General features: G+C 48.4%; 1 protein-coding gene across 1 annotated transcript; it reads left to right on the top strand.

Annotated features, from left to right (window-relative positions):
- Positions 1 to 1,783: 1,783 nt before the first annotated feature.
- On the top strand, positions 1,784 to 23,640 carry rims2b (regulating synaptic membrane exocytosis 2b). The gene is made up of 33 exons (XM_030347685.1): positions 1,784 to 1,844; positions 1,920 to 2,135; positions 3,899 to 3,963; positions 4,470 to 4,589; positions 5,343 to 5,442; positions 6,398 to 6,521; positions 6,628 to 6,674; positions 7,022 to 7,074; positions 7,467 to 7,505; positions 8,040 to 8,170; positions 8,940 to 9,111; positions 9,235 to 9,358; positions 9,515 to 9,583; positions 9,732 to 9,867; positions 10,334 to 10,438; positions 10,930 to 10,980; positions 11,540 to 11,608; positions 13,369 to 13,428; positions 13,985 to 14,122; positions 14,287 to 14,348; positions 14,625 to 14,663; positions 14,845 to 15,714; positions 15,862 to 15,903; positions 16,010 to 16,048; positions 16,483 to 16,502; positions 16,700 to 16,761; positions 17,619 to 17,750; positions 18,452 to 18,615; positions 19,216 to 19,351; positions 19,777 to 19,889; positions 19,971 to 20,075; positions 20,621 to 20,760; positions 23,185 to 23,640. The coding sequence occupies exons 1-33, from the start codon at positions 1,787 to 1,789 to the stop codon at positions 23,371 to 23,373; spliced, it is 3,990 nt and encodes a 1,329-aa protein (XP_030203545.1). The 5' UTR covers positions 1,784 to 1,786; the 3' UTR covers positions 23,374 to 23,640.
- Positions 23,641 to 24,717: the final 1,077 nt, after the last annotated feature.

Raw genomic sequence — 24,717 nt, 5'->3', positions numbered from 1 at the left:
TTCCCCTTTAGAATAATAACAATCATATCAAGTACCAGTGTTGGGAGGAACGCGTTCCAAAAGTAATGCATTACTGTAATCCATTACTTTTTGCTGTAACGCAGTAATGTAAGGCATTATTATTCATTGTTATTTTGTCCTGTGTCCTTCCACTGCTGCTGCAACAAACACATTTCTCCTACGGGGGATTAATAAAGTTATATCTTATCTTATCTTATCTTATTACACAACGGTGCAGCATTTTTAATTCTTCACCACCTACAGAGTTTGTTATGTACGATCATTAAAAAAAAAACATGTTGTTTCCCATAGACATTTAACCGATGGAACCAGGAGCCTCGGAGGCGGGACTTATTCTTCAGAGGTCTATTGTGTTTTCTCTACAGCCTTTAACTGAACAATTGCACAATAAACGGTCAAACTCTTAGCATGAAAAATTATCATTTAAATCCACAAACAACATATGTGTAATAAAAAGACTGTGACCAGTCATTATGCAATACCACATTGCCTCCTGCTATAAATGAGCTGCATTGAGTACAAGAAGATCTATTGAGAACACCAAATCCATCCATCTGTTGTTTTGATTAAAGTAATCCAAAAGTAATGTAAAAGTAGTGGAATGTCAAAGACAGTAACATTGTAATGCTGCTAATTACTTTGAAATGACTAAATGTAAATAAATAATAAATAAATAATGCTTTGCTCCTTTAAGCAACTTGCCCAACACTGTCCAGTACACGTAGGCTACAGAAGGTATCCGTAGATAATGGTGAATCCCTAATAATATCAGGTTTAGCATTGTTGATAATATTGAGGTGAGGAGGAGAGAGGAGAGGCAGAGGCTCCAGGCTGTAATCAGATAATCATCCTGATCTGAAGGTTTAAGAATCTAAATATACACACACACACACACACACACACACACACGCACACGCAGTTAAACACACACAGACACACACACACACACACACACACACACACACACACACACACACACACACACACACACACACACACACACACACACACACACACAGGCATATGCATGCACAAAAAAAAACCACACTCACTCAGATAAACAGAAGCCCTAGTAACAATTGGACATATCTTTATGGTTCTTTGTATGATGTCATATCCTGAAAGGGGCGGAGCCGAACTGTCTATGATGTGACATGTCATCAGAAGGATTATCCATAACGCCCATCTGACCGCCAGCAGCTGGGTATGTGTGTGTGTGTGTGTGTGTGTGTGTGTGTGTGTGTGTCTGTGTGTGTGTGTGTGTCACTGTGTGTTATTGTGTGTTACTGTGTGTTATTGTGTGTGTGTGTGTGTGTGTGTGTGTGTGTGTGTGTGTGTGTGTGTGTGTGTGTGTGTGTGTGTGTGAGTGTGTGTGTGTGTGTGTGTGTGTATCTGACTTTATTATCTTTCTGTTCTGTTTGCTTCTTTGACAGGCAGGACTGAGCATCACTCGGTTGCCAGGGTTACAGAGCAGCAGAGCATTCTCAGCCCCTCCGTCAGCCCCTCTTTCTCCTCCACCCTCAGCCCCTCCCACTCCTCCACCCTCCCCCCCTCTCCTCCACCCTCAGCCCCACCCCCCCCTTTCCTCCACCCTCCCCCCCTCTCCTCCACCCTCAGCCCCACCCCCCCCTTTCCTCCACCCTCTAGGTGGTGGAGGGGGGGAGCTCCGTCGCCGTTGCCAGGAGCAGTTCCAGGCGTGTTACCGGGGTGACCCCGGCCTGGCCCCGCCCCCCGGGGAGCGGGCGCTCGCGCAGGGGGGGGGCTTATGCGTCCGGAGGATCGTCATAGCAACATGTGGCTGGCCAACCCGGCGCGGGGGCAGGGTAAGGAGTCGAACCCCAGACCTCTGTCGTCACGGCGCTGCCTTTTTCTCGGGCTCACCCTGCCTTGGGTTTCAGTCGCAGGCCTCCGCCAGATGGGTTCGCGCCTCAGCTCGCCGGAGCGGTCCTATCACAGCTCCGCCTCCCAGCAACAACTCAGCCCAAGCCACGCCCCCTGGAGGGGGGCCAATGAGACATCGAGGTACAGCCATGTGATGGCCACGCTGCAGGGGATTGGTGGTTACAGCAGCTCGGAGGAGGAGCTCAGCTACGCCGGCTATGAGGGCTACGACCGTAAGTCTTGCATGTCAACCATAACCATAACACCTAACCCTAACCCTAACCCCTAACCCTAACCATAACCCCTAACCCTAACCCTAACCCAAAACCAAAACCTTAAACCTTAACCCCAACCCCAAACCTCAAACCCCTAACCCTCACCCCAAACCCCCTAACCCCAAACCTACACACCTAACCCCTAAACTACACCAGCTAACCCTAACCCTCAACTTCACCAGCTGTGAGGAGTATGACTGTAAATCCCTCCATACTAACATGCTAACCAATAACATCATCCTAGCCCTGGCCCAGTACCACAACCCCTAACCTCACCTAAACCATAGAGGGTAACCTGGTGAAGCCGTCTACTCTGGCCCCTGTCCAGCCAGTTTGATCCGTCAACAGCCTAGTTACCATCACTTAACTTAACTCCTCGACGTCAGAAGCCAACCCGTCAGAGATTACACCCTTGTGATTGGTTCAGAGATCTCGTAGCTCCTCCCACAGACAGTGAGTGGGGTTCAGGTGGCGAGTTGGGCTTCAGACTGAAGGCTGAGGACCCGAAGGAGGACTGCATGTCTCTCCCAGGAGGGACGCCGATGGGTCGGGCCGCCCGAGGGCTTTAGGCTGATAAAGCTGCTGCTGCCCTGAGCCTCTTGGTCCGTCTAATGGGATTAAGAAGAAGACTCCTGGATTAATGAACACAGGCACCTACTGGAGCAACAAGAGAGATAGCCCTACTGCTAGCTACAAGAGAGATAGCCCTATTGCTATCTAGAGAGATAGCCATACTGGAGCAACAAGAGAGATAGCCCTACTGCTAGCTACTAGAGAGATAGCCCTACTGCTATATAGAGAGATAGCCATACTGAAGCAACAAGAGAGATAGCCCCACTGCTATCTAGAGAGATAGCCATACTGGAGCAACAAGAGAGATAGCCCTACTGAAGCTACTAGAGAGATAGCCCTACTGAAGCTAGTAGAAAGATAGACCTAGAGGAGAGTTGAGGATCTAGAGGAGATCTGAGGACCTAGAGGAGAACTGAGGAGATCCGAGGACCTAGAGGAGAACTGAGGAGATCCGAGGACCTAGAGGAATCTTTCGATGTGTCTACAAGTCTCTCCATCGTTGCCACTATCAGCTATTAACCCAAAAGCTCAGAAGCCAGAAGCTAACTATTCACCGTTCGTTTGAAGCTCAAGTTTGACAACAAACTCAGCATCCTTCTGCTGATACAGGTGCTAGTGAACTAGTGTCTTGAGTAGCTAGTACCTACAGACAGGTCTTTAGTAGCTAGTACCTGCAGACAGGTATTTAGTAGCTGATATCTACAGAATGGTGTGTAGTAGCTAGAACCTACAGACAGGTATTTAGTAGCTGGTACCTACAGACAGGTATTTAGTAGCTGGTATCTACAGACAGGTATTAAGTAGCTAGTACCTACAGACAGGTATTTAGTAGCTAGCCCACACAGCTCAGACTCGTTCTGATTCTGCTGTCGATGAGCTATTTAGCTCACATTCCCATCCCTTGTTTAAAAGATAATGAGGGTTAGCTTTAGAACTCATTTGTTAGAAATGCCATAGTAATCCTAGGTTAAAGATGATTATATTAAGGTATTAGGTGAGAGATGAAGAAATCAATTGCTCCTGGCATGCTTAGCTAACATTTTGCCTTGCTAGCATGGTTTGTTTACACCCTGTACTGCTAGCATGCTAAGCTAACATCAAGGACATGACTGCATCTAATTTCCTGATGCGTGTCGCCTGGTAATTAGGTAACATGGAAGGCCATTGGTTGGACCAAGGCTCTTGGCACAGCGAGACTCCGCCCACGTCTACGGTACGACCTGACGGGCAGAAGATCTTTGTATATATATATAAATATATGTGTGTACATATATACAAAGCATGTACATTATAAATAATCCACAGCTACATCATATACCATATATATCACACTGTTATAAATATAACTTTATAACATTTCATTATCAATTACGCTTAGTGTGCAGTTTGACTTATACTGGTCATAACTTCCTGCTGCCTATCAGTCCCTAGGGGCGGGGCTAGACCACAGGGCCTATCAGTCCCTAGGGGCGGGGCTAGACCACAGGGCCTATCAGTCCCTAGGGGCGGGGCTAGACCACAGGGCCTATCAGTCCCTAGGGGCGGGGCTAGACCACAGGGCCTATCAGTCTCTAGGGGCGGGGCTAGACCACAGGGCCTATCAGTCCCTAGGGGCGGGGCTAGACCACGGGGCCTATCAGTCCCTAGGGGCAGGGCTTGACCACAGGGCCTCATCTGATTGGTCCCCACATCACATGTTTGTTTCCGTCACTCTGCCAGCACGCGGTCACATGGCAGCCGTCCAAAGATGGGGAGCGTCTGATTGGTCGGATTCTGCTCAACAAGAGGATGAAGGATGGCAGCATCGCGGACGACACCGGAGCCCTGCTGGGACTCAAGGTACGAGGTTGGGTTAGGGTCAGGGTCAGGGTTATAGGGTTAGGGTTATAGGGTTAGGGTTAGGTTAGGAGCACTGCTGGGACTCAAGGTACGAGGTTGGGTTAGGGCCAGGGTCAGGGCTAGGGTTATAGGGTTAGGGTTAGGTTTTAGGGTTATAGGGTTAGGTTTAGGTTTTAGGGTTAGGGTTAGGTTTTAGGGTTAGGGTTATAGGGTTAGGGTTAGGTTATGAGGTCAGCATTAGGTTATAGGGTAAGGGGTAGGTTATAGGGCAAGGGTTAGGGGTAGGTTATAGGGTGAGGGTAATGGGTAGGTTATAGGGTCAGGGTTAGGTTATAGGGTCAGCGTTAGGTTATAGGGTTAGGGGAAGGTCATAGGGAAGAGTTAGGGGTAGGCTATAGGGTCAGGGTTAGGTTATAGGGTTATGTTTTAGGGTACAGAACAGACTGTTTCGTCTGCAGGTTGTGGTTAGGGTTAGGGTTAGTGTTAGGGTTAGGGTTAGGTTATACGGTTAGGGTCAGGGTTAGGTTATAGGGTCAGGGTTGGGGTATGCTTATAGGGTTAGGGTTAGGTTATAGGGTTATGTTTTAGGGTATTAACAGACTGTTTTGGCTGCAGGATGTGGTTAGGGTTAGAGTTAGTGTTAGGGTTATAGGGTTAGGGTATAGGGTCAGGGGTAGGTTTTAGGGTTATAGGGGTAGGTTATAGGGTTATAGGGTTAGGTTATAGGGTATTAACAGAGTGTTGTGGCTGCAGGTTGTGGGGGGCAGAATGACGGAGTCCGGGCGACTCTGTGCCTTCATCACCAAGGTGAAGAGAGGAGGGCTAGCAGACACAGTAGGGCACCTCCGACCAGGTAACCACACGCACACACAGACACACACACACGCACGCACGCACACACAGACACACACACGCATATCAATCACACCGTGTGGAAACACGTGGGAACCTTTTGCCAACGTGTGAACCGGGTTAATATGAAATAGATCTGCGCTGGATGAGCTGTTAGATCAGGAGGCAGAAAGGGGGAGTGCTGAAGTTCAAACTGAGGTCTTGCGTGTCGCCGTCTGAAACAACCTGACCACATCAAATGGCCTGAGAGCTATGATCAGGTGCTATGGTCCACCGCTAGGGGACAGGTGACGCTAAAGGGCTGATTACGGTCCCACGTCACACAACGCAAGGACCACGATGACGCCTCGACGCAGTCGTGAACCTGTTTTGGTTCTGCGTCGGGTTTTAGTGAGCGGCCAATCACAGCCCTCGCTGCTGCGTCGCCTCGACGGAAGGCGGAAAAAAAAATCGGAGGCGCACGTCGTTCTCTTGCAGTGAACGCAAGGAGGGTCCGCAAGGACGTAACAGGTCCTTAAGCCCCTCACATTGCGTCAACGTGGGACCATAATCATCCCTTAATGATCAGTGCTGTAGTCCACCACTAGGGGGCAGGTGACACTCATGATCAGTGCTGTGGTTCACCACTAGGGGGCAGGTGGGACTAATGATCAGTGCTGTAGTCCACCACTAGGGGGCAGGTGACACTAATGATCAGTGCTGTGGTCCACCACTAGGGGGCAGGTGACACTAATGATCAGTGCTGTGGTCCACCACTAGGGGGCAGGTGGGACTAATGATCAGTGCTGTGGTCCACCACTAGGGGGCAGGTGACACTAATGATCAGTGCTGTGGTCCACCAGGTGACCAGGGTTAGGGTTAGGGTTAGGGTTGGACTAATGATCAGTGCTGTGGTCCACTAGGTGACCAGGGTTAGGGTTAGGGTTGGACTAATGCTCTGTGCTGTGGTCCACCAGGTGACCAGGTGTTGGAGTGGAACGGGAGGCCCCTGCAGGGAGCCACCTTCAAGGAGGTCTACAACATCATCCTGGAGTCTAAAACTCAGCCGCAGATAGAGCTGCTGGTGTCCCGAGCTCTCAGGTCCGTCCCCCTAACCCTAACTCTAACCGTAACCCCTAACCCTAACCCTAACCCCTAGTAGCTAGTGATGAGTTCTGACGCTAACCTGTTGTTGTTGTGTTTCCAGTGACTCTGCCCAGATGTCAGACAACTCACCCACACACATGGACCCAGGTGAGTCTCATGGGTTAGTCACCTGACCGACTGTTAGGGTTAGTCACCTGACCGACTGTTAGGGTTAGTCACCTGACCGACTGTTAGGGTTAGTCACCTGACCGACTGTTAGGGTTAGTCACCTGACCGACTGTTACGGTTAGTCACCTGACCGACTGATAGGGTTAGTCACCTGACTGACTGTTAGGGTAAGTCACCTGACTGACTGTTTTGTGAGGCTACCTTTACATAAATTGACATGAAGGCCCTGATACAGTACACACCCTGTCACAAGGTCAAATCTCAAACTGTGTTTGTGTGTTTGTGTGTGTGTGTGTGTGTGTGTGTGTGTGTGTGTGTGTCTGTAGGTTATTTTGACCCCCAGAAGCCCCCCTTGCGAGGCGTCCAGTCGGGCCTCTCGGTGAGTATAACTGGGGTCCCCCTCTAGGGGTAGTTAGTGTGACGGGGAGGAGAGGTCGTGACCTCTCCTCCCCGTCAGGTTCACCATCAACAGTGGATCACCTCAACGGAGAGTCATGGACCAACAGCAGTCCCCCTCAAACACATGAAACCAATGAGCACACTCCATATCAAACACCATCTGTGTGTGTGTGTGTTTACGCGTGCGTGCGTAAATGCGTGAATGTTTGTGTGTGTGTGCGTAAATGTGTGTGTGTGTGCATGCGTGCGTGCGTGTGTGCGTGCGTGCGTGCGTGCGTGCGTGCGTGCGTGCGTGCGTGCGTGCGTGCGTGCGTGCGTGCGTGCGTGTGTGTGTGTGTGTGTGTGTGCGTGCGTGCGTGTGTGTGTCTACAGGGCTCCTCTGGCTGGACCTCAGCGGTTCCTAGAGTTCAGGTAACAGATGAAGACCTTCCCTATCGCACCTCCTTGCCTCACTCCCTCCATCTCTCCATCCATCAGACTATAGACCATCCACACACTATATATGTACAGGGACACATATGCATATACACACACTATATATGTAGAGGGACACATATACATATGCATATACACACACTATATATGTACAGGGACACATATACATATCAACCCGGTATCGCGCGATTTCGTGCTCATGCGCACAAACGTTAATCTGTGCGCATCGTGGCCCAGATCACGATTGTCAGACTTTTTTAGCGCAGCACAGAACGAAATGTAAACCAATGCATTCTGAATTGGAGCGTTCTCCGACAATTAGGGTTAGGGTTAGGGTTAGGGAGGAGGTAGGGTTAGGGTTAGGGAGGTCGTAGGGATGGGGTTAGGGTTAGGGAGGTGGTAGGGTTGGGGTTAGGGTTAGGGAGGTGGTAGGGATGGGGTTAGGGAGGTGGTAGGGTTAGGGTTAGGGTTAGGGAGGAGGTATTGACGTGGCCTCCTGTGCCCCTGCAGGTGAAGCTGTGGTACGATAAGCTGGGCCACCAGCTGATGGTCACGGTCCTGGGGGCCAAAGACCTCCCAGTGCGTGAGGACGGACGCCCCCGGAACCCCTACGTCCAGATGTACCTCCTCCCAGACCGCAGGTACAGGGCGCTGCTACTAACCACTATTACTAGCTAGCTACCTAACCTTAAGCAACTCTACTATTCACGAGAAACAAACTACTACTAGCTACCCAACATTAACTAACTAGCATTCACAAAGAAACAAACTACTACTAGCTACCCAACATTAACTAACGAGCATTCACAAAGAAACAAACTACTACTAGCTACCCAACATTAACTAACTAGCATTCACAAAGAAAAAAAAAATACTAGGCCTACTAGCTACCTAACATTAACTACCCCCCCCCCCCCCCCCTTCATGAAGATACAAACTATTACAATTATGAACAAACCCAAACAAACTACACACTGACCAAGCTATAGGTGGGCTGGGTGCTAGGCTCAGTTATAGGCTAGTAGCTAGTCCAACACCCATTATAGATGCTAGGCGAGTAGCTGGGCTATGTACTGGCTAGTTGCTAAGCTACTAGCTAGGCTAGGTGCTAGATCAGTTACTGAACTATGTGCAAGCCTAGATGCTAGGACAGTAGCTGGGCTCGGAGCTAGGCTAGGTGCTAGCAAATTGCTAAGCTAGCTAATAGCTTAGCTAATGGTTTAGCTATTAGCTAGGCTGAGTGCTTGGCTTATACCTATGCCTACGCTAGGCTAGAAGATAGCCTAGGGCTAGGCGATAGGCTAGTAGCTTGACTAGAAAACAGGCTATTGGCTGGGACAGGTGCTAGGCTAGTAGCTAAGCCAGTAGCTAGGCCACGTGCTACCAGCTGACGGTGTGCCTGCCCTGCAGTGATAAGACCAAGCGGAGGACAAAGACGGTGAAGAAGACGGTGGAGCCTCGCTGGAACCAGAGCTTCATGTACGGCCCGCTGCCGCGCCGCGACTTCAGCCTGCGGGCGCTGGAGCTCACCGCCTGGGACCAGGCCCACACCCGCGAGGACGACCGCTGCTACCTGGGAGAGGTAACGCCTGGTCCACTAACCCCGTAACCCAAATAGAGGACCAGGCTGCATGTATATATGTGTACATCTTCCTGTATATATGTGTAAATCTTCATGTTTGTATGTGTGTATATTCCTGTGTAGGTCCTGATAGAGCTGGAATCGGCCCTGTTGGATGATCAGCCTCATTGGTACAAAATCCAGAGCCATGATGTGACATCACTTCCTCTCCCAAACCCCTCCCCCTACCTGCAGCGACGCCTGTACAGTAAGACACACGCACGCGCACACGCACACACGCACGCACGCACGCACGCACGCACACACGCACACACACACACACGCACACACACACACACGCACACACACACATGCACACACGTCAGGTGTGTTCATGTGTGCTAGTCTCTCTCTGTGTCTCCAGGGTCCCAGAGGACGGCTGAGGGGGAGTTCTCAGACTACGACTGTGAGGAAGGCATTGGAGTCATATCAGGTACCCCCTACCTACCCCCTAACTACCCTCCTACATACTCTCCTACCCCCATACCCACCATCCTACCCCCTACCCCCCCCCCCCCCCCCCCCCCCCCCCCCCCCCCCCTCCATTACTATGCATTATAATGCTGGGTTTTAATTGGCAGACTACCGACAGAGTGGCCGGGACTTCCAGAGCTCCGCCCTCTCTGTTCCAGACCAAGTCATGGTGACCAATCACGGCTCTCGATCTGAGCTGGTCAGGAGTCGATCACGCTCCCCAAGCCAGCCGTCTCCACAAAGGTGTGTGTGTGTGTGTGTGTGTGTGTGTGTTTGAGTGTATGTGTGGGTGTGTGTGTGCGTGTGTGTGTGTGTGTGTGGGTGTGTGAGTGTGTGTGTGTGTGTGTGTGTGTGTGTGTGTGTGTGAGTGTGATTGTGTGTGTGTGTGTTTGTGTGTGTTTGTGAGTATAGTATAGTATAGTGTATTTAGTATAGTTTAGTGTATATACAGTATAGTATAGTGTATATAGTATAGTGTGTATAGTATAGTGTGTATAGTATAGTGTGTATAGTATAGTATAGTGTCTATAGTACAGTATAGTGTATATAGTATAGTATAGTACAGTATAGCTCAGTATTAAGTGATGCTCTCTCTCCCTCAGTGCCTCTCTCTGTATTATAGTATATAGTACTGTGATGTGACTCTAGTATTATTAGTATAGTATAGTACAGTATAGCTCAGTATTAAGTGATGCTCTCTCTCCCCCAGTGCCTCTCTCTATCCGCTCTACCGCGACGATGCTGTACGGTTGCTACGCAACAACAGGTTGTCAAGGACCTATTCCGACGTGGGCCAGAGCGGCAGTCTGGACAGGTACTACATAGAGTACTACACAGAGTACTACATAGAGTACTACACAGAGTACTACACAGAGTACTACATAGAGTACTACACAGAGTACTACATAGAGTACTACACAGAGTACTACATAGAGCATAGAGTACTACATAGAGTATAGAGTACTACATAGGGGGCTACATTGAGTACTACATAGAGTACTGCATAGAGGGCTACATGGAGGGCTACATAGAGTACTATAGAGTACTACGTAGAGTACTACATAGAGGGCTACATAGAGTACTAGATAGAGTACCACAGATACTACACCGAATGCTACATAGAGTTCTACCTAGAGTTCTACGTTGAATACTACAGATACTACATAGAATACTACAGCTACTGCAAAGATACTACATATAATGACGTGTGTGTGTGTGTGTGTGTGTGTGTGTGTGTGTGTGTGTGTGTGTGTGTGTGTGTGTGTGTGTGTGTGTGTGTGTGTGTGTGTGTGTTTGTGTGTTTAGGAGGCTGATGAAGAGGGTTTCTGCAACCAACTCTTTGGACTTAGGAGGCCGGTATGAGAGTAGCACTAGTACTAATACTAGACATAAGAAATGGTTGTAAATACTATGATTTATCTTAGACTGTAGCTGTGATAGAGGACAGACTGTAGCTGTAATAGAGGACAGACTGTAGCTGTGATAGAGGACAGACTGTAGCTGTGATAGAGGACAGACTGTAGCTGTGATAGAGGACAGACTGTAGCTGTGATAAAGGACAGACTGTAGCTGTGATGGAGGACAGACTGTAGCTGTGATAGAGGACAGACTGTAGCTGTGATAGAGGACAGACTGTAGCTGTGATAGAGGACAGACTGTAGCTGTGATAGAGGACAGACTGTAGCTGTGATAGAGGACAGACTGTAGCTGTGATAGAGGACAGACTGTGATAAAGGACAGACTGTGATAAAGGACAGACTGTAGCTGTGATAGAGGACAGACTGTAGCTGTGATAAAGGACAGACTGTGATAGAGGAAAGACTGTAGCTGTGATAGAGGACAGACTGTGATAAAGGACAGACTGTGATAAAGGACAGACTGTGATAAAGGACAGACTGACGTTGTCCCCCTGAAGATACTCCGCTGGTCCTAGCTCCGCCCCCTGGACCCCCCCCATGGTGAACCCTAACTCTGATGACTTCAGGTATGAGAGTCGTCCTGTAAAGTATCACAGTATGCATCACTAGATAGTACTACAGTGTATAGTGGAGTGGGTCATAATGAGAGCGAGAGCTAACATGTATACTAATGACAACGAGCTAATGGGTTAGCGTGTATACTAATGTTAAAGAGCTAACAGGTTAGCGTATATACTAATGATAAAGAGCTAACAGGTTAGTACGTATACTAATGATAAAGAGCTCACAGGTTAGCATGTATACCAGTGGCGGCTGGTGGTTTTTAAAGTGAGGGAGGAAGGACTGCGCGCTTGGTTGCCATTGGCCTGCTTGCACTGTTGGTGTATGGTGGCATAAGAATGTGAGACTCAAGTTGTTTCAGGGTGTTTTGGTGAACTACAAAATAGCAGGGAGGGAGTTATGTGAATAAAATGTATACAAAGCCACCAGTGGCATCACTGTAATTTGAGAAGGAAAGGATGCAAAGCATATTAGTCAAATCAGGCCTACTATTGATTTGTAAAAGTAAATAAAAAAATCTGGGCCTTTCATTGGGCCTATTTTTGCCCTCACTGACTGTAGTTATTAGCTATGTTTATTTTCAGTAACAATTGTTTTAAGAAAAGACTCAAGAACCAAAGTGATGCCATTTAAAATACATCATGCTCTGAATCATTCACTAACACCCTTTCCACAATATCAAACAGAGCGGTCAGAGTAACAAACTAGTAAAAGAACAACAAGAACGGTAATGCTACCAGTAAGCCATGCGTACCTAGCAAACCATGTGCCACTCACAACACTGACGTTGCCATTACTTCTTGTGACCTTGATTTTGGGAAGTGGTCTACCTCTTTCTTTGGTCGCTAACTTAGCACTGTAAGTGAATGAATGGAATGATTTTTGTAACAAGACATTAACAATGTCCTCCGTTTCCAATGTTTCCATTGTGCATTTCGGATCTCGCTATCGCAGATTTCACTTGCTCTGCGTCTGCAGTGAGCACCGCGGCAATGCAGACCGGGTTTGTTATCGACAGCGTTGCCAGATTGGGCAGATTTCCCGCCCAATGATCATTTTTCCAGCCTAACATGGTTAAAAGTAGCCCAATTGGGTGGGAAATCTGACCAATCTGGCAACACTGCTCAACATCCAGGGATCCTGCTTATTGGTTCATAGCGCAGACGGATAGATTTTTGCGCGAATCAGACCCCTTAAGGTCCCACCCACTCAGAGGAGGATTTTCCTCCTCTCTCCCATTGAAACCCATGTTATCCACCGGCCGCCAGTACTTTCGGGGAAATGAATGGGAGTGAACGGAGGCAAAGGGAGGACGTTCCTCCCTGAAATAATTGACGATAGGCGATAGGGGGTGCTAATGTCCCTTTACCCAGGGAAACGAACATTATATATTCAGAGGCAATAAAGTAGTCACATTAATTCATTACAATAGTCTGGGCAATCTACATTTTTTATTCTCAACAATGTTAGGGAGGATCTTCCTCCCTCTCCTCAATGGAGAAGCCTCCACTGATGTATACTAATGATAAAGAGCTCACAGGTTAGCATGTATACTTATGATAAAGAGCTAACAGGTTAGCATGTTTATTAATGACAAAGAGCTAACAGGTTAGCATGTATACTAATGATAAAGAGCTAACCGGTTAGCATGTTTATTAATGACAAAGAGCTAACAGGTTAGCATGTTTACTAATGACAAAGAGCTAACAGGTTAGCATGTTTACTAATGACAAAGAGCTAACAGGTTAGCATGTCTCGGTTGCAGCCAGGACTTCATCCCTCACTTCCCCTTCGAGCCTGATGCCCTGGACGATGAGCTCGTCAGGTAAACACAGGTCTATATCTAATGGTATACAGCTCTATGTACAGATATAAATAGAACAGATCTACATCCATTGATCTACAGATAGAGCAGGTATATTAGTATAGATGTGGTGGTAGAGGGCGGGTCTATAGCTATAGATCTATTGGATCTATTACTATAGTGCCAATAGATCTATAGTTATAGATCTCCATCAGGTGGCCAATAGATCTATAGTTATAGATCTATTGGCCACCTTATGGTCGCCCCCTCTGCCAATAGATCTATAGTTATTATAGATCTATTGGATCTATTACTATAGTGCCTATAGATCTTTGGTTATAGATCTATGGGATCTATTGGATCTATACTATAGTGCCAATAGATCTATAGTCATAGATCTATGTGATCTTTAGCTAAAGATCTATTGGATCTATAACTATAGATCTCTACGTGTCTCAGTAAGGTAAACATGTCAACATGAACATAATCTGTTGACACATGGTTTCCACGGTTGTCATGGCGATGGCTTTGAGGAGGTGCGTGGTTGTCATGGTGATGTAACCCACTATTCCTGCAGAGCAAGCAAAGGGATGGATAGTCATGACAGCTCCGGTCGCTCACGCTCAGTGGACCTGCGGTCTGACCACGCCCCCTCTGCCGTACGCCCCACCCCCTCTGCCCAACGCTCCGCCCCCTCGTCGCCCGGCCCTGTCAGGTGACAAATCCACCTCATCTGATTGCCTGGAATGTGCTAGGCTGAGTGTATTAATGTGTGTGTGTGTGTGTGTGTGTGTGTGTGTGTGTGTGTGTGTGTGTGTGTGTGTGTGTGTGTGGGGGGGGGGGGTGTGTGTGTGTGTGGGTGTGTGTGTCTGTGAGTAGGGCTTTCTCTCCAAATGGGACATCTGGGAGACAGCTGCCCCACGCCCCTTCACAGGTCACATGTATGTAACACACACACACACACACACAGACACACACACACACACAGGCACAGACAGACAGACAGAGAGACAGACAGACAGACAGCCCGCCCACACCCAAACGAATGTTCATAGAACCAAGTGCCGAGCACACTAGCAATCACTAGGTTGACCCGTTCCCCGTACACAACAAAGATAGCTAGGATAAGATGCTACACAATGCAAAGTTATATTCTTAACTGCTCTCTCTCTCTCTCTCTCTCTCCATCCTTACTCTTCCTTTGTGTCTTTATTCAGACCGAGCTGAATTGTCCGAAGGTTACAACGTTAACAAAGGTTAGAGTTAAACACCCAGTCTATAGAATTAACCACAGTCTAGAGTTAAACCCAGTCTATATAGTTAAACCCAGTCTATATAGATAAACCCAGTCTATAGTTATGCCCAGTCTATAGTTAAACCCAGTCTATAATTAAAACTAACTAATGTCTCGTTACATGTATTCCTATTGGTCAACAGGAGTTCCACTAGCATCTCATCACAACCAAGCCCCTCCCCCACGCCAAGCCCCTCCCCCAGTCCTTCCTCAGGCTGCTCAGTCGGTCGTTCTAAAAGCCCCTCCCCATCAGGCTCCTGCCCCTCACCAAGCATCTCCCTTCCAACAAGCCCCCCCACCTGTCAATCATCATGGACCACCAGCCATAAGGATTCAAGGCCCGCCCCCTCCTGCTCCCCCAGTCACTCCAGGCCCCGCCCACGCACAAGGCTCCGCCTCTACACCTGGTCTCCCACACACACCTGGCCCAGCCATGGCCCTCTCAACAGGCCCCACTCCTGCACCTGGCCCCGCCCCTATAACTGGTCCGACCCCTACATCAGGCCCCACCCATTTACCAGACCCCGCCCCTACACCCGTCTCCGCCCCTACACCTGTCTCCGCCCCTACCCCAAGCCCCGCCCCTACACCTGTCTCCGCCCCTACCCCAAGCCCCGCCCCTACACCTGTCTCCACCCCAACCCCAAGCCCCGCCCCTACACCTGTCTCCGCCCCTACCCCAAGCCCCGCCCCTACACCTGTCTCTGCCCCTACCCCAAGCCCCGCCCCTACGCCTGTCTCCACCCCTACCCCAAGCCCCGCCCCTACACCTGTCTCCGCCCCTACCCCAAGCCCCGCCCCTACACCTGTCTCCGCCCCTACCCCAAGCCCCGCCCCAACACCTGCCCCTACACCAAGCCCCGCCCCTACACCTGTCTCCGCACCAACCCCTGACCCCCTCCCTAAACCCGACCCCACCCCTACACCTGGCCCCGCCCCTAAACCCGACCCCGCCCCTACACCATGCCCCGCCCCTGCACCTGGCCCCGCCCCTACATCATCCCAGACTTCAGGTTTGTATCTTTACTTATTTAAGTCATCACCAATCTGTCTGTCCATCATCACCGACACAATGACAATAATATTATAGCCTCTGTTTATTTAAACCTGTCTGTCTGTCTGTATTCACCCATCTGTCTGTCTGTCTGTCTGTTTGTTAGAGCAAGAGAAACGGCCAACGACCCCAGGAGGATCAAGGAAAGGCAAGTCCGGGGTACTGTCTCTCTAGGGTACTATCTCTCTCCAGGTTATTGTCTCTCCGGGGTACTGTGTCACTAGAGACCAATTGTTTTTTCTCTGCCTGTACAGAGGTCAAATGGGAGGACCAGCAGGCGAAAACAGCCCAAGGTAATGGAACAGACCGTGGTAATGGAACAGACCGTGGTAATGGAACAGACCGTGGTAATGGAACAGACCGTGGTAATGGAACAGACCGTGGTAAGGGAACAGGTAAGGAAACAGACCGTGGTAAGGGAACAGACCGTGGTAATGGAACAGACCGTGGTAAGGGAACAGACCGTGGTAAGGGAACAGACCGTGGTAATGGAACAGACCGTGGTAAGGGAACAGACCGTGGTAATGGAACAGACCGTGGTAAGGGAACAGACCGTGGTAAGGGAACAGGTAAGGAAACAGACCGTGGTAAGGGAACAGACCGTGGTAATGGAACAGACCGTGGTAATAGAACAACAGCCCACAGCGTACATCGGTGCAGATGTCATTTTTGAAATATAAATCCTTGTGATGGTAGATTGACATTTGCTCTCTGTCTCATTCTCCAGTTGGAGTCCTTCCGGCTAAGGTGAGTCATATATATATATGTGTGTATACATTTCATAGATAGAAGATGTTTAATTGATTTGATGTGTACATTTATTCAACATATATATTTATGTTTCAAATATATATATTTTATGCGTACATATATTTGGTAGATATGATATATTTTATATATTTATTCTATATTTGACCCGTTTATGGTACTGTATCCTCACTCAGGCATCAGAGGGCGACGTATCGTCTGGAGCCACCAGGGGCAGCGAGGCGTCCGACACCATCAGGTGATACCTCCACCCTAACCCCACCCTACCGTATCAGGTGATACCTCCACCCTAACCCCACCCTACCGTATCAGGTGATACCTCCACCCTAACCTCACCCTGCCAACCCCACCTCACGCTTAAGGTGATACCTCCACCCTAACCCCACCCTGCCAACCCCACCTCACCGTATCAGGTGATACCTCCACCCTAACCCCGCCTCACCGTATCAGGTGATACCTCCACCCTAACCCCACCTCACCGTATCAGGTGATACCTCCACCCTAACCTAAACCTCACCGTATCAGGTGATACCTCCACCCTAACCCCACCTCACCGCATCAGGTGATACCTCCACCTTAACCCCACCTCACTGTATCAGGTGATACCTCCACCCTAACCCCACCTCACCGTATCAGGTGATACCTCCACCCTAACCTCACCTCACCGTATCAGGTGATACCTCCACCTTAACCCCACCTCACTTTATCAGGTGATACCTCCACCCTAGCCCCACCCTGCTAACCCCAACTCACCGCTTAAGGTGATACCTCCACCCTAACCCCACCTCACTGTATCAGGGGATACCTCCACCCTAACCCCAACCTGCTAACCCCACCCTGCTAACCCCACCCTAAAACGACCCAGTTAATCCCACCCGACCACCACCCTACAGTGACGCTAGTATGTTAGCATGTCATTTGATTCTTAGTCTGGTGTGTAGCTACATTAGCATGTTAGCCTTTAACTTGATTCTTAGCATGGTTCTCAGTAACATTAGCATGTTAGCATTAGTCATTTGGCTGCAAGTATTTTCAATTTTCATTCTTTTCGTTTTGTGTCTGCATGCATTCTCCTTTACTATTGGCTAAATCCAGCAGCTCTGAGGCCCCTCAGGGCCAATCGGAAGACAGCGCGGGGGCGGGGTCAGACGGGGAGAGCAGACCGTCCCTAGAGAAGGGGGAGTCACTGGAGGGGGAGGACATGGAGGAGGAGCCAGAGAAGCCCAAGTAAGAGACAGGATTTTAAACTGTCAGACTAGTCTGGATTACACTGGATTAGATTAGATTACAATGGATTAGTTTAGTTTGGACCGCAATAGTTTAGAAAAGACTGGATTAATTCTGACTGGATTAGACTGTATTAGATAAAATGACACTGGATTAGTTTAGTTCAGACTGGATTAGTTTAGATTAGACTGGATTAGTTCAGATTAGACTGGATTAGTTTAAATTAGACTGGATTAGTTTAAATTAGACTGGATTAGTTTAGATTAGACTGGATTAGTTTAGATTGGACTGGATTAGTTTAGATTGGACTGGATTAGTTTAGATTGGACTGGATTAGTTCAGATTAGACTGGATTAGTTTAGATTGGACTGGATTAGTTTAGATTGGACTGGATTAGTTTAGACTGTATTATTTTACTTTAGGCTGGATTAGTTTAGATTAGACTGGATTAGTTTAAATTAGACTGGATTAGTTTAGATTGGACTGGATTAGTTCAGATTAGACTGGATTAGTTTAGATTAGACTAGATTAGTTTAGACTGTCTTATTTTAGTTTAGGCTGGATTAGTTAAAATTCGACTGGATTAGACTGGATTAGTTCAGACTGGATTCATTTAATTTAAACCTTATTAGTTTAGATTAGACTAGACTGGATTAGACTGGATTAGACTGGGTTCATGCCCCTCCCTGCGTGTCCTCCAGGGCCCCGCCCCCCAAGGCGCCCGCCGCGGCGGGGGAGATCTGCTCTCTGGGGAGGAGGGACGACGATGATGACGATGAGAAGAAGAGGAGGTCGAGCCTGGGCGCCCGGATGATGGGGATGGTCGGCCTGGGGAAGAAGAGCTCCTCCCAGCCCAACCCAGAGGGTGAGTGCACCGCTTCAGACCGGTCCAAACCCGTTCAGACTGGTCCAAACCCGTTCAGACCGGTCAAAACCATTTCAGACTGGTCCAAACCCGTTCAGACCAGTCCAAACCCTTTCAGACAAGGACAAATAAAACCAGATACATATGGTTTAAACCAGTTGGTCTGGAGAGGAAAAGAACACCTCACAGTGTAAAGCACTGTTAACCAGTGTAAACCAGTGTAAATCAATGTAAACCCGTGTACAGCAGTGTAAACCAGTGTAAACCAGTGTACAGCAGTTTAAACATGTTTAAAGCAGTGTAAAGCAGTGTAAACTTGCTAACCACAAGGTGGTTAGTGAGGTCCCCCCTTCACTTTAGGCGTCTTTGAGTGTTATTAATTATTATTATTCTTCATGTTTAACCTCTGTTTTCCTTTTATTCCTAGTCTGTTTTACATAGTTTTGAATGATGACTATATGCTTCTGTAAGGTGACCTTGGGTGTCTTGAAAGGCGCCTCTAAATTAAATGTATCATTATTATTATTATTAAACCAGTTGAATGCAGTGTAAACCAGTGTGGACTAGTGTAAAGCAGTGTGAACCGGTTTGAACTGACAGAGGAGGAGAAGAAGAAAAAGGTGATCCGGCTGCCGGTGCAGCGCAGCGTGGAGACGGGGCTGGCGGTGGACTTCAGGGCGCGCTTCACCAGACAGCCCAGCAGGGACCTGGACGCTGAGGAGCCCACGCCCGGAGCGTAGGGCCCCCCACACACACACACACGCACGCGCACGCGCACACACACACACACACATGCACACGTACATACGGACAGACACACACACACACACACACACACATAAACACGCACACGCACACACACACACGCACACAAACAGACATGCACACAGACACACACACATGCACACAGACATGCAGACATACACACACAGACATGCACACATACACACACACACATAGGCATGCACACACACACACAGGCATGCACACACACACACACACACACACATACAGACACGCACACATACACACACACACGTACACACACACACACACACACACACGCACACACACACACACGCACACACGGACAGACACACACACACACACACACACACACACACACACACACACACTCTGACCTCTCCCGTGTTGTGATAGGCTGATCTTCCCGGGGGTGAAGCTGGCTTCCGATAGGCTGTTCAATGGCTTCCTGGATGGGCTTGGCCCCGCCCAGTTGGCTGGGCGCCAGACCCTGGCCACACCTGCAATGGGTCAGTCCATACATATTCGGGAATCACACTGTGCAGTGTGGCAACGCGGTTGCTGATGAGTGTGATGTCACTTCCTGTCAGGTGACATCCAGATCGGGATGGTGTACAGGAAGGAGCGTCTGGACGTGGAGGTGATCCGAGCCAGGGGGCTTGTGGGTAAACAGGGGACCAAGAACAACGTCCCAGGTACACCACTTAAAGGTTCAGCGATGCTAGGCCGAAACATAAATGATCACATTCGTCTGATCTTTCCTCAAGCTCCGCTAGCTACCCGCCCCGTAAGCAGGCCGTCAAAAAAACACGTCTCTGTAGGCAGGCTGCGCTCCGAGATCGCACACAAAAACAAATGGTACTACCAACCACTCAAAACCAAAATAAACAGTGTTCCAACCAATCACTGACCAGGGGTGGGTGTTGTGGGGTTTTGCGTTCATGATAGTTTTGACTGGATGGACGAAACGTGGGAGGGCTGATACAACCTTTAACTACTAAATAACTAAATAATAATCATCAAAACGTTTTTTGTTGATTCAGCCAGATGGTGAAATGGCCCTAGCACATGTTCTATCTGCTTGTTTTCCTCTGGTTGTTTTGGTCGTACCGAGGCTGACAGGGACCAGTGAGAGCCACCCCCTGTCAGTCACCTGTTCCTGCTACCCATAATGCCCCACGACGTGAAAACGAAAGTAGTTCAAATAAATAAAAATGAGTGACGGAGCGAATCTGTGCAGCTCCGTACGTGAAGGTGTACCTGGTGGACAACGGGAAGTGTGTCCTGAAGCGTCGCACGCGCCTGGCGAGGAAGTCCCCCGACCCGCTGTACCAGCAGCAGCTGCAGTTCGAGGACACGCCGGAGGGCAAGGTGCTGCAGGTACCTCCTCTCTACTGTAACCCCTCAACACTCCCTACTGTAACCCCTCAACACGCTCTACTGTAACCCCTCAACCCGCTCTACTGTAACCCCTCAACACGCTCTACTGTAACCCCTCAACACGCTCTACTGTAACCCCTCAACACGCTCTACTGTAACCCCTCAACCCGCTCTACTGTAACCCCTCAACACGCTCTACTGTAACCCCTCAACACGCTCTACTGTAACCCCTCAACACGCTCTACTGTAACCCCTCAACACGCTCTACTGTAACCCCTCAACACGCTCTACTGTAACCCCTCAACACGCTCTACTGTAACCCCTCAACACGCCCTACTGTAACCCCTCAACACGCTCTACTGTAACCCCTCAACACGCTGTACTGTAACCCCTCAACATGCTCTACTGTAACCCCTCAACACGCTCTACTGTAACCCCTCAACACGCTCTACTGTAACCCCTCAACACGCTCTACTGTAACCCCTCAACACGCTCTACTGTAACCCCTCAACACGCTCTACTGTAACCCCTCAACACGCTCTACTGTAACCCCTCAACACGCTCTACTGTAACCCCTCAACACGCTCTACTGTAACCCCTCAACACGCTCTACTGTAACCCCTCAACACGCTCTACTGTAACCCCTCAACACGCTCTACTGTAACCCCTCAACACGCTCTACTGTAACCCCTCAACACGCTCTACTGTAACCCCTCAACACGCTCTACTGTAACCCCTCAACACGCTCTACTGTAACCCCTCAACACGCTCTACTGTAACCCCTCAACACGCCCTACTGTAACCCCTCAACACGCTCTACTGTAACCCCTCAACACGCTCTACTGTAACCCCTCAACACGCTCTACTGTAACCCCTCAACATGCTGTACTGTAACCCCTCAACACGCTGTACTGTAACCCCTCAACACGCTCTACTGTAACCCCTCAACACGCTCTACTGTAACCCCTCAACATGCTCTACTGTAACCCCTCAACACGCTGTACTGTAACAGTAGGGCGTACTGAACAGCTCTACTGTTACACCGTTACACCACTACCCTCAGGTATCTCTCGCTCTCCGTCCCGCTGTCCCACTCTGCCTGTTTCTCTCTCAGGGTTCCTATCTTGCTTCCGGCGCAATTGACTTTCTACACTGACGCATGTGTCGTTGCTAGTTTGCAACTGGCGCAGAGCGTTATTTTCCCTCCACCGCCACGCGCCTGTAAATTAGGGAATGATCTTGCGCCCCAAGGGGCGGTTCGGCGAAAGGAGGAGGCGTGTTCTGGCGCAGACGTTCCCTGGTGCTATTTTGCAGTTTCAGAAAACAATTGCGCCACAAACCAGGAAATACCTGGTTTAAAGTCAGTGGCGCGTTGTTCAGATGCTATTTTAAGGGCGCATGCATAATGTTGCTTGTGCACCTCGCGCATACACTTTACTTCTCTCAATCTACCTAGCCACACATTCTTGGTAAATTATTTGGGAAAGAACAACTGATACAGCGGTAATAAGCTGTACTTTTGATTCAATGCATCTGCAAACACCGTACAGCAAACACATTTTCGTGACACAGACATCGTGTACAAGCCCATAACTTTTAGGATTGACGAGTATATGATCGTGAGAAAACATTGCTTTACCGTGAGTGAGTGTTGAAAAGAATGAATGAATGCGGGTGCGCATGTGTGTATGTCTAAAATAACTAATGAAAGCGGGCGCGCGTGTGTGCGTCCATCTGTATAGACACACGCAAACTAAACACGTAACGCATAATACAGTCCATGGCAATGTATGTTAACGGGGGACACATGCATATTGGGAACACAAGTCGATAACGATAATGCATACAATACTGGTAGGAAACGATGTTTGTTAATGTATTGCGTATATCTTCAAATAAACCACAGTTACCGCATATCATAAGTTTTCTTTGCCGAAATTTATTTGAGGACTCACTGTTTCTGAAGTTGTGGAAGAAAACGCTATTCCATGTGTGAAGTAGGCCATATTATTTGGCCATAAACTGAGCCATTTGAAGTTTGAAATTCATGTGCTCATGCATCTGTTTCATCGTAGACTGCAAACGTCAAAATATCAACTTGTCAGATTCAAATGCGCTCATGGCTCTTAAAGGGGATGGGAGATGGCACTCTCATTGGTTTATTGCAAGTTACGCCCAAACCACACCTACGGGTAATTAAGCTACATCAGACCAACCCTTTTTAGATTTGCGCCGGGTGCAAGAGTCATTTATGCGCCGGTAAAATAGCAACATCGCCATAGAACCGCCCACAAAGCTACTTGCGCTTGGCGCTTCTCACTTGCATTTCAGACCATTAAACTAGGGCCCTAAACGTGTACTTCTGCCTGTCTCTCTCTGCCTGTCTCTCCCCAAACCTGTCTCTCTCTGCCTGTCTCTCTCTAGATTATCGTGTGGGGAGACTACGGTCGAATGGATCACAAATCCTTTATGGGAGCTGCTCAGATCCTATTGGACGATCTGGACCTATCCCAGATGGTGATTGGTTGGTTCAAATTGTTCCCGCCCACGTCGTTGATTGACCCTGCTTTGGCCCCGCTGACCAACAGTGAGACAGAGGGTGCTAAGAAGTAGCTCCGCCCAATATCAGCACGCCAACCAATCAGCACATCACGACTCCACCGCTGGTTGCTGGGGCAACAGAACGTCCCCTCTGATGATTGGTGGAAGAAGGATTGTAACTCATAACATGTCATAACATACAGCGAGCTAAACCATAACACTCCAATACTTTAGTTTAATAAAGTCAGAGTAACAGACCTTTATTTTATTGCATCCTGAACAGAAATGTCCCCAGAAATATGCTTTTGAATTGTTTTCAGAATAAAATGCATAACTATTCTGTGTGGTTAGTTCATGTGTGTTGACACTCACACAAACACACACTTTAAATATCAATTTTCAAGCATAATTGTTTTTGTCTGGATTTGTATTTGATTGAATGCTTGATTATGTAGTTTCATCAACTAACATGCAATCAAGGCTAGCAAACGTACTTCAAATGAGCATTCAGTCAACTACAGCGATGTTTATCTGTTTGAGGTCAGAATAGAATTTAAACATATATACATATGCTATAAATAAGTGCTTATATCAATATATGCTATAGATACATGTTAAATGCATGCTATAGCAAAAACGTGTTTTTCATATTTTCATATTTAGACCGACTAAAAAGTAGCCAGTACGCCCAGATCGAGAGTCACAGCATCACATGAACATCACCTGCTGTTCCGGAGGGAGGCCCCTCCGCCTGCACCTGAGAAGCGGTCTTCTTGTGTCCGGGACTGGCTGCCTCTAGTGGTGAGGTGGCAGGTTACAGCGCGCTGAATCCCCGACGGATGAGGAGCCTGCGGTGGACCGGAAGTACTAGGACCGAACGTACTTTCACATCGAGGGACGAGATTCCCTGATGGCTTTATGAATGTATTCGGTTATTTAGTCTGTAAAACTAAAACTAGTTATTGTTACAGAAAAAAATATATAAGTATTTATTTACATCTCGCTATACATATAGCTGAAGTTTATATTTTCTATGCTGATTTGATTACAACAAACTACACGTCAACTACGTCATTCATACATACTACACACGCACACTATACTGTCTACACACGCACACTACACTGTCTACACACGCACACTACACTGTCTACACACGCACACTACACTGTCTACACACGCACACTACACTGTCTACACACTACATTGTAGTGCACACTATCATAGCAGGTTGACGCCTGCAGGTTTGAGTTAAAGGATAATTAAAGACTAGTAAGAGACTTGATTAAGGCGTCGTGGGTCAGTTAGCGTTTGTTGGTGTTCAGCAGGAATGCATCTGATGTCAGGTCTGCCTATTATGGGATGCCTCATAGGATAGCGTCTATGCCATGGTGATGGTTCTATTATGGGATGGCT

The sequence above is a fragment of the Gadus morhua genome, chromosome 22 (genome assembly GCF_902167405.1).
Source record: "Gadus morhua chromosome 22, gadMor3.0, whole genome shotgun sequence".
In the NCBI taxonomy this organism is placed as follows: domain Eukaryota; kingdom Metazoa; phylum Chordata; class Actinopteri; order Gadiformes; family Gadidae; genus Gadus; species Gadus morhua.
The sequence above is the reverse complement of the archived record's forward strand: the minus strand, read 5'-3'. Positions and strand labels throughout refer to the sequence as shown.